A 10,261-nucleotide genomic window follows, 5' to 3' on the forward strand; every position below is an offset into this window, starting at 1 on the left:
GCTGCTTCGGGGAAGGGGGGGCCTTTAACCCTTTCCCTGCCTGCCATTGCAGCTCTCCAAATCTCCTCGCCCAAGACCTTCCCTCCACCGCAGTTTCGTAATGAGCGTTTCCCATCAGCTACACAAATAACAACCGTAATATTTAAATCCTGAATTTGTCTTGGACTGTCTGCTTTCAAAGAGATGTCATCCCTACAGTTTCGATGGCGAAGGGGAAGGTACACTCATTTATTCAGAGTTCCTGAATCTGGACACACGCGCGCGCACGTACAACCCCTTTTCCATCATCCATTTCCTACTCAATGGATAAACAGGGCCACGACCCAACCACGTTCATTGGGGCAATGGGGAAGGGGGGGTGGGGAACCAGGCATTTACACGGAAACCTCTACATCCATCAGCCTCTATCTGTGTATATCTATCTCTATGTCCAATACGAACTACAACTATGTCTAGCTTTAACTCATTTTGTCTTTCTGTATTGGGTCTCCTGTACATCGCTAAGAGGCAGACTATGATTAATATTTGAATGGGAATGGATGCGCCCTCTTTATTCCCGAGTAGGAACCGGTCTTTCCAAGCCTCCGGTCAGGAGCAGCTGAAAGCCTGACCGTTGCCCCCCAACAAATCCTTCCCGAGTCCTGGCCAAACCAGAATCCCAGCAACAGTGAAGGGGACACTTGGAGAGGGTTACGGGGAGAGAAGATAAAGCGCCCGTCTTTCTGCCTTGTGCTGGCCGCGCACAACTGCCACGGCCAACGGGTCCAGCTTTTGATCCCCGTTTCTCCTCTTTTGCACTTTCGGGGTCCTTTCCCGCATCATGCGCAAAGGAGCGCAGTGGACCCAAGACAGTGCAGAAGTGATTAGGAACTGGGTGCTTGTGGCGATTTCTGGGTAGAAAATGTGCCTCTCATTTGTCAAGCCAAGAACACTAGAAACCTCTGTTCATGTTCAAATAAAAAGCATAAATCATCAGCATCACATTTTAAAACACAGCAGCACCTTTTAGAGTTAAGAGTCTACCCACGCTCAGTTTGCTTAATTTTCCTAGGATTATTGCTGACCCAAAACACCTTTTCCATGCAAAACTTCTGCCGCTTGTTAATTCGGATTCCCACCCGATGGGACGCTTAGCCTTTCCCGTGTCCTGCCCTCCCCACGCGTCTGCGTTCCCTGTCCTGCCTCTCCCCCCCCCCCCAATTTTGGACTGCCACCCCCTGGTTCCCCGCCTTACCTGCGCTGGAAGGCCGCATGGCGAGGGGCCCGGCCCGGTTGGGCAGGCAGTGCAGCATGGAGTTGTCGAAGGGGCTTCCCCAGCCCGGGCTGGTGAACTGGGAGCCCACGTAGGGCGCGTAATAGGATCCGTTCAAGGACCGGAACTGCTCGCGGGGGCTGTAGGCGGCCGACTCCCGGGCGGCGCCGTTGCTCGCCGGCGAGCTGCTGGCCGGGTAGCTGAAGCGGCCCGACGCCGGGTGGGCGCACCCGCCCCCCGTGGCGCCGTAGGGCGCGGAGGGGCTTTCTGGGCCCGCTTGCGGGGGCCACGCCGCCGGCCCACCGGCCTGCCCGGGCCCCGGGGTGCTAGGCAGGTAAGGCAGCATGGAGCTCACGCGGGTGGTAGGCACGTAGACGGGCGATCCTGCCGAGGAAGGCACGAAGCCGCCGCCTGCGCCGCCTGTGCCCGGGGACGAGCCGTCGTAGGGGCCCGGCTGCAGGCCCTGGTGATGCGGATGGTGATGCGCGTGCGGGTGGTGGTACATATCCTCGACGGGCGGCGGCTGCTGCTGCGGTAGCGGCTGCGAGGGATCCGGGCTCAGCTTGGCCGACGTGCGGCTGGACCAGATGAGCTTGTTGGCCTGATCCAGGTCCGCGAAAAGCAGCACGTCCTCCCAGCTGGAGAGGCCGGACGGCGCCGCGGCCAAGGAGACGAAGGGGCCCAGAAAGGGCCGGCCGTCGGGGAGGCCCAGCGGCTGCGAGGTCTGCAGCGCTCCGCCCGGCTCCTGCTTGAAGGTCCGGCCGCCGCCGCTGCCGCTACCGCTGCCGCCAGGGGAGCAGCCCGAGGACGAGGAGGGCGACGGCGAAGGGCAGGGCAGCTCCCGCGGTGCCAACGAGTAGGGCAAGTCGTCGGGGCCGCAGCGCTTCAGCAGGCACCAGCCACTCTCAGCCAGGGCCATCCAACCCCGAGGCGCTCAACAATTCTCCCTCGGCCTCGCGGCGGCGGCGGCAGCTCCTGCTTCGAAGCTAGGGAGGAAGAGAAGAGGGGGAAAGCCCGTTAGCAAAAGCCAGAGGTAGACGGGGCTCTCCCCACCCGGCCACCCACCTACCCAACCACCCGAGTTCAGTCTTGCAACTTAAGAAGCACGTTGTTGGCGAAGAGTGCCTCTGGGTACGTGCAGAGTGCTAGCCACTCACTACTAAGGAACCGCGACCCTCACAACCGAAGCTACAGGAAAGGGTTTTTAAACCGCCCGTCGTAGCTAGCCACTGACCCCAAAGAAAACGAGGCCTGTCGAGAGTGCGCGGCTCTCCGCTCCCACACCGGCTGCCGCGCAGTCCTCCTGTCCGGATCTTTCGCGGACAAGAAGCACAAGAAGCGAGGCATTTCCTCCTCCTTGGGTTCCCCCAATCCCATCCCTGCCACGGACCCGCTGGACAATCCGGCCCTCTTTCCTCCTTCCCAGCCTCGGCTTTCCCACCTGCAAAACGGAGCCGAGCCAGAGGAGTCAGCCGCGCGGGCAGCGCAACGCAGCTCTTTGAGCTCCGCGGGGACGCAGCAGGAAAGCGCAGCGCCTGCGCCGCGTCAAAAGGAAAGCAAAGCAAGCAAGCAAGCGGGCCTGGGGTCGGTGGGAAGATCTCAGCAGGCTACTCCTCGCTTGGTCCCACCTCAGCGTCTTCCAGGATCGGTAGTCCCTCCGGCGTAGCGCCTGCCCCCAGAACAGCAACCGCAGCGCTTAGCCTGCCCGCCCGCGCGCCGGGTCCGCTCGCTCCGCCCGGGCTGCCTTTTGCTTACAGGCAGAGCGAGTGACAAAAGCCAGAGGGGGCGGGGGCTGCGGGCCGCCTCAGCAAGGACCAGCCACCCCCGCCCACCAACAGCCCGCTCGCCGGCCTGCCCCCCCCCCCTTGGTTTCAGCCAATGAGTCACTGGAGTGGCTCCAGAATGAAAACAATTCGCAATGCAAGCGAACGGGGGCGGCGGAGAAAAGGTGCCCAAGGGCGCAAGGGCAGGAAAGTCAGGGGGTGGTCAGTGACACCCTCCCTTCTTGGGGGTCCCAGGGCAGGCAGGGTCGGGGTTGGCTGTGTGGGTTGCCCCCCACCCTCGAGGATCAAAACTGCCAAGGGAGGAGGAGAAGGAGGAGGTTGGTGCCAGTCTAAGCCACGGTTCCTGCGCCGCCTCTCCGACTCGCCGCGGCCTGCCGAGGGGCACCCGCCGGCGCATCTTGGGAAGGGGGCCTCGTCCGCAGGCCAGCGGAAGCCCCGAGCCCTGCTTGCCGTCTCGGCCTTATTCCAGCCCTCCCCACGATCCAGGCTCCGGACCTTTGATCCGGCGAGCGTCCCAGTGCCGCCGCAGTCGCGCGCCCAGAGCATGCAAAGCCTCGCCCGCCCTCCGGCCCCAGAGGCAAAAGGTGCCCAAATTCTCCCAAGAAAGGCGCAAAAGGGGGGCGGTTCTCAGGGTAGGGGGAGCCGAGATGTCAGCGATCAGAGGCCGACGGGGCAGATTAAGGAGACCCCGAGAAGAGGATGCTGGCTGCCCGGGCTGGGGGCCTCGCCGGGCCCTGGAGAATTCCAGGGACCCCCCTCCCGCTCCAAGTTCCCCAGTCGCACCTTTGTGGCAGCGGCGGCGGCGGCGGCTCTGCGAGGGTCCTTGTCGGGTGTGTCTCTGCAGGCGGCAAAGCTGCCAAGGCGGAGAGGCGAGGCGAGCGGGGCTGCGCGGCGGCGGCGGGGGCTGCTGCTGCTGCTGCACGTATAAAGAGCCGAGCGAAAGGAGGCGCCTCTCTCCGCGCCGCTGGAAAAGTGCAGCCAGCAAGTCCTGATTGGAGTCAGGGAGCTCTGAGCAAACAGCGAGGAGAGAGAGTGGGGGCAGGGAAAGAGGGACGGTGGGAGTGGCTAGCTGATTGGGTGGGGTGGCTTGGCGGGGGTGCCCCCTCCCAGCGCCAGCCAGCCCCCCCCCCCGCGCGCCCAGGAACACAAGCCCGCGCAGGGGAGGAGAGGCCAAGCCAGCCCTCCCCTCCCTCCCCTTGTAAGCCAATGAGGTGCTAGGGAAGGAGGCGAGGGGAGGCTGGGACAGGATCGGGAAAAGCCGAGCGCAGGCAAAATCCCTCCGGCAAAACGCGCGGCTCCCAAAATTGCCCCGGGAATTCACGCGCAATGTCAAGCCTTCCATCTTTCCCCTTTATGTTTCCTCTTATTCTATGGCTTCAGGGTATCACATCCTTTTCCTAGTAAATGAATGAATGAATAAATAAATACACAAACCATTTTCCTCCTCTGATTTTAAATTGAGTCATGGGTAAGGTTTATATTTCTTCCTTTATTTTGTTTCTTCGTTTTTCTCCTCGCTCCTCTAGTTCTGCGAAGATTCCTGTGAAGGAATCAGTACAGAAAATGTGTTTTCTTTTATTTTGAAGTTAAAGCGGCCTCTCCCCCCCCCCCGCGCGCGCTTTCCCCCGCTTCTGATCCCTCCCAGGCAGCTAAACCCAGGTCTCTTTGCCAAGGACCAAATCTGCGGAGATCCGGGGTCTCCCGGCCGGGCCAGATCTCCCGTCTGCACCTCGGTTCTTTCCTTCGGCCTTCCCTGCCCGCCGCTCTCTGCCTTTCCTCTCCTCCACTCGCTCCCTCTCCTGGGCCTTTGGCTCTCTTATCTTAACTGCACACACCGATATGGTACTTAACAGGAAAGTGACTGGAAATTAAAATAACTTCTTCCCTCGGAGGTTATCAACTAGGTATCTGTCATCATCATCCGTCGGTCCAGAAACCGAGGCATCTGCGCCCAGGAGCGGGCTCGGCTCTCTCTCAGTGGATTTTTGAATTGTATCTGTCGGAAAACAATTTCGTGGCCTCGGCGAAGCGGGCTGCGTTTCCCGGCGCCCCTCCTGGGCTCAGATGCCTCAATTTCTCATCGGGCGACAGGTTTGTGTGTGCGTTGGTGTTGTTGTCTTTTCTAGACAAGGAAAGAGGGAGACCCCGCCACTACCTATTTAGATTGCTATGAATGTTTTTTTATTTAATAATCTTTGAGTGTGCTGGTCAGAATACACTGTGTACTGTATGGATCCATATATATACATTTATTTATTGTTTACGCGTGTGCTCATTACACACACACAGGTCATTTTATGTATGTGTCTCGGTGTTCGCGTCTGACTCCTGCAGTGCGTGTGAGAGAGCGAGAGAGCAAATGTGGCGCTTAACACGTTTTCTTGAAAACAGCCTTAGTTTATTTCGGTTAAACTTCTAATTGCAACGGAGTGAGTGGGTGAAGAAAAAAAAGAAAATATAGCCGTTTCCTGCAGGAGATGCCAGAAGAAAATGACACTTAATGACTTAGACGTAGAAACAGATAAAACAGGTGATTCGACTTCACAGCCTCCCTGGAAGGGAAGCGGGAGTTGAGATACCTGAAATGAAAAATGGATCGAATCTGTTTTTGTCATCTTCGTGCATACATGCATGAAGAAGGTTGTGTTTGTTGACAACCGAGTTTCAAGATGATCCAAAAGCACGCATTTCTGTGCACGGCTGTGCAGAGATCCACAGGCGCTGGGATCCGAAAAGCGTTGCTCAGGGAACGCTGGCTTTCGCCCTTCGTCTAGTTTTGCGCAAAGCAAGCCTCGGGGACAGGTTGGCTGCAAAACACGCTCACAGCCCCACAGCTCTGTGCTCTGCCAAAGCCCCCGTGATCCAACTTCCTAGGCGAAGCTACGCTTTATGGAAAGCGCACATGACGACCCCCTCCGCCCGCAAACCGCCTTCCCCGCAGGCTGTGTGAGTTCCTGGGACTGTTGCTTGCGAAAAACAAATGAAAACTCTATGACGATGAACCCGTTCTTCTTCACCATTCTCGGAAGCTAGGCAAGGAGCCTTTGCACCCAAAAGTGCGAGCTTCAGGGTTTTGTGTGTGTGATTGTGGAGACTTGAATGGAGGATCCACTCCAGGAGCTGGGAGCTATTCCAAAGAGCTCCTGGGCGATTTGGGGACACCCCCCTCCCCGCCGTGCCAGGGCTAGGAGCGCCGGCTCCGCAGAGCTCTGATTTCTCCAGTGGCTCAAAGGTGACCTGACTTGTGAGCCGCTAGTCTCCCAAACTTTTTCCCTCGCCGCTGAGCTGCGCCCCGCCCCCTCTTTCTCCAAAGGGCTCCGAGATAAGCAACTTTTGCCTGTGGAACAGGGGGCCTTATGCGGGGCTCCCCCCATCTCTGCCTCCCTCTGGACTGAGGCGGCTCCTCCTGCCTGCAGCCTCGCTCAGCTGAAAGACAATGGGAGAAACTGGCAGGGCCCGCCTTTGCCCTCGGTATATTCTCGGCTCCTGGGAGAAGTCAGGCAAGCCCGGAGGTGGAATCCAGAAGGCGGAATAGTATAAAGAAGGCAAGGGGGGAAAGAGAAAGAGAGAGATGACGGGGAGAGAGAAGTCTTTTGGTTCGGGGGCAGATCTGAGAGAGGCTGAAGGTGATGTTAAACACGATTTGTGTTCTTAGTTCCAGTGGGGGGGGGTTGTTAATTTTTTAATATACCTCTTAATGTCGGAATAGCCTTCTAAGCGATTTGCAAAGCGCAAAAACCAGCCAGGCAATGAAACATACTAGTTTCTTCTAAGGGGTGTCTACAGGATGGGACTGTGTACCGTTAAGGTTGCAAATTACAACGACCCTAAACACACACACGTGTACACCCTTGTGCACTTGTCTACCATAGAATCATAGAATTGTACCACGAGGGTCATCGAGTCGGACCCTGAAATGCAATGATCTTTTGCCCCACGTGGGGCTAGAACCCAGGAGTTATGATGCAGTTATGATGAATAGAGCAAAAAAAAAACCAACCCCCAAACAACTGGTTCTCCAGTCGACGCTCTTTAAAGGTGGTTTATCAATCTTGGCTGCGGTGCGGGCCAGCTTCCCGGTTTCACAGCACTCTTCGCCTACCTGATGAAGAGCCCTGAGAAATCAGACTCGCATACTTGTTGCACTATCCAACAGAGCCAAGCGGGGCGGTCCTGTCTCTCCTTCCAGACCCAAAGGGAAAGCCTCCGTAGGCTACAGTCACTGCCCCTAAACTCAACCTACCTCACAGGGTTGTTGTGGGGTGGGGGTTAAAGGAGGAAGGGGGGAAACCATTGGTACGCCCTGGAGGAAAGGGTGGGATTTGAATGCAATAAACAAATAAGTAAATGTGCAGAGGCTGGCATATAGCAGGAAAGAGAGAACGCCTGGCAGATGTCTCTGGACGGGAATAAGAAGCAAAGACCAAATCAAGTAAATAAATAAAAATGCTTAACTGACCAATTGCGTTGCGGATAACTCGGTTCTGCCCCCCCCCAACATAAAGCCTCCTCCCCTAAAACAAATCCTGGCTATGCCCATGCCTCTCTCCATAGGAACTAACTCTTAGGGGCCGTGGGGGCTTCGGGGGGCGCCCACAAAAAATATTTGAACCCCCCCCAAAGTTGATGGACATTCCTATTCAAATGGTGTGTGTGTGTGTGTGTGTGTGTGTGCACTGTGTCATGTGATCGATTACGCGGAGCGGGGCTTACCTTGGCCCCCACAATATTTTATTCAAGTTGGCACCCCTGCCTGCCTCCCTCCCTTTACCGAACTAGTTAGTTGGGGCTAGGACTCCAAAAGCCGCCCTCCCCACGTGCCTCATCTGCTAGCAGGGAATGGCCCCTGCACCACGGGCCAACTGACAGTCATGCTTGGGCCAGATGTAACTCGGGGGCTGCCAGTTGCCTATCAGGGCTCCAGCGGCGCTCCTCTTGCTTTACCAGGCGATGTCATGCCGTCGCCCCGTCGAGCAGGCAGGGAGGAGGGGAGTCTCTTCCTTCGGTTGCTCGTCAGTGGCGCTTTCTACGGGGGGTTTATTTTGGCTAAGGCGCGCAGGCTGGCAGGCAGGCAGCCCCCCCCCCCCCAAGTCTGCATTTGAAACCGTCATTCGCAGCAAAGACTTCGAGGGGGAGGACGGAGGAGTCGTCCTTGCACTGCAGCCTTGTTTGCTTTTCAGGTCTAGAAGTGGCGTCGCAAGTACGTGAAAAGCGGGACCAAGGGCAGAACGGAACAACCGCATGTTTTTCGGATGGGTAGACGCGTCACTTAGGACAAGCGCGCAGCTTATTCGAGGGAGCTCTAAAGACTGTCCGATTTATTCTGCCGCAAAGCTCCGTAGGCTAAAATTGACTTTCTCATTTGTCACAAGAAATCTGTGGAATCTTCAAAGGGCACGAGACTCGTAATATTTCATGACACCTTTAGCTCCCTTATCCTTGCCAACAACACCCCCCCTCTCTCCCTTTCTCGCTTAAAGAGACGAGCGAAGGTGCCAGGCATCAGATTGCTCACAGGGACAGGTTTTATTTTATTCATTTTATTTAAAATGGCTTAGCCCTACCGAAATGGAAGCGGGTTCAGTTTACACGTCGCATGCATAGTCTCAATGTGACAGGACGTTTAGGATTTTCAGAATAGTACTGATTTTGTACACGCACGCACGCACAAACAGATCTGGGAAACATTTAATCCACTTTCATCACAGTGACGTTTTTACTATTCGAAAAATCTACAATACCGCTGCTTTGTGCAAATAGTAATGAGAAGCTCAAATGAGCTTTTCAGTGGTTTGTGTGAAAACGTTTTTTTAATAACATTTCTGGAGGAATATGGTCGATCATACAGCCCTTGTTTGTCTATATAACTTAGTACGGTACGCTGGGATTCAGACTTAGATGTGCTTTTTTCCTGGAAAGCGAAGACTTGCAAATTGGACCCTGACAAAGGACACCCCACTCCCCCGTGTACGCGTGTTCTGGGGCTCGATATTATGGGTCAAAAAAGGGAGAGAGGATGCAAATGCGTTTAGGTACTTTGTACATGCCCAGAACTACTCATTTCAAGCCGGAAATCTCTGTCCATGGTACCTCCGCCCCGATAACGGGCGTTTGGGAATTGATTATCCACTGTTATCCACTGTTCAGTAAAAAGCACTTTTCTTATGTTCAGGGACACTCTCTTGCTTATGATTAGAATTGAGGACAGCGCCCTGGCACAAAGGAAACTCTGATGCTACCTGCATTGGTTGGGTTGGTCCAGTCTAAGGTCAAAACATACTTAATAGAACCTAAGTGCAGATAAGTAACTTAGATGTTTACTCTGTGAGTTATTGACACTTTCAGATCCCAGTGAATTGAACCTGATGTTAATCATGATGACTAACGTATTTTTTTTTTTTAACTTCAAAGTGGAACCAAATGCAAGTAATTTCTGTTGTACTCCTTTGCACGCTCACCTGGGAGTAAACAGCACACAGCTCAGTAGACATGCACAGGATTGTGGAGTTATTCTGGATCCAATGCATTCACACACCACCAATTGTTGACTGATGTTGGTTTTTTTTTTTCTGGGGAGGGGGACCGCGGAACAGAATAGCTGTAACCGGGATCCCTCATGTGACTTCAGAGAAACAAGAAGAGCTGGATTTTACCCATCACTGTCCTGAGCAAGTTGAGCCCGGAAGAGGAACATAAAGTTTCTCTGAAGATTACAATCAGGATTGTCTCGGTCACGAATTTAAAAGCCTCAGGCGAGGCCAGGCGTGAATTTATCACGGCTATGTATCGGCCTGCGGCGTTAAGTTCCATGGAGTTCAGAGGAGCTTACTCCCAAGTAAAGGAGCAAAGAATGGCAGCCTTTGGCTAGGCTAGAAGAGAGAAGAGAGTTAGCTGTGTTTTTCAGCAGAAACAAAAAGACGAGACGTCGTCTTTTTGCTTTTAGAATAAATAAATTTGTAGCTTTCATTTGCTGGATTCCAGTTGCACAACTCCACCAGATAAGGCTAACTACAGCATATTAAGCTGTTATTCGATCCAGTACTAAAAACACTGTTCTGTTCTTTTCTGTTTAAAATAAGCATTTCTCTTACGTTAGCTTGCCACACAACTTTACACACAGCTTGGGAGTAAGATCCGCTGAATGCTTTGTTCAGGGACCCAAATCTGCCTGGGATCCGACGGCACATAAATGGTAAAGTAGAGGTGGGGGATCCGCTGTCCTCAC

At 54.8% G+C, this 10,261-nt stretch overlaps 1 protein-coding gene across 4 annotated transcripts in view; it reads right to left on the minus strand.

Annotated features, from left to right (window-relative positions):
* The window catches only part of GATA6 (GATA binding protein 6), a 33,280-nt gene extending 30,204 nt beyond the window's left edge, over positions 1 to 3,076 (minus strand). The window contains exons 1-2 of one of the 4 annotated variants that reach the window (XM_081873318.1): positions 2,881 to 3,044; positions 1,235 to 2,238 (exon numbers count right to left, since the gene is read on the minus strand). In XM_081873318.1, the coding sequence (XP_081729444.1) occupies positions 1,235 to 2,171 (937 nt within the window). In that variant the 5' untranslated portion in view covers positions 2,172 to 2,238; positions 2,881 to 3,044. Of the gene's footprint in view, positions 1 to 1,234; positions 2,239 to 2,693; positions 2,820 to 2,880 lie in introns of those variants that run through there. The other 3 variants (XM_081873321.1, XM_081873319.1, XM_081873320.1) reach the window with 3 other exon arrangements.
* Positions 3,077 to 10,261: the final 7,185 nt, after the last annotated feature.

This window comes from Podarcis erhardii (genome assembly GCF_964252035.2).
Source record: "Podarcis erhardii genome assembly, chromosome: 8".
In the NCBI taxonomy this organism is placed as follows: Eukaryota; Metazoa; Chordata; class Lepidosauria; order Squamata; family Lacertidae; genus Podarcis; species Podarcis erhardii.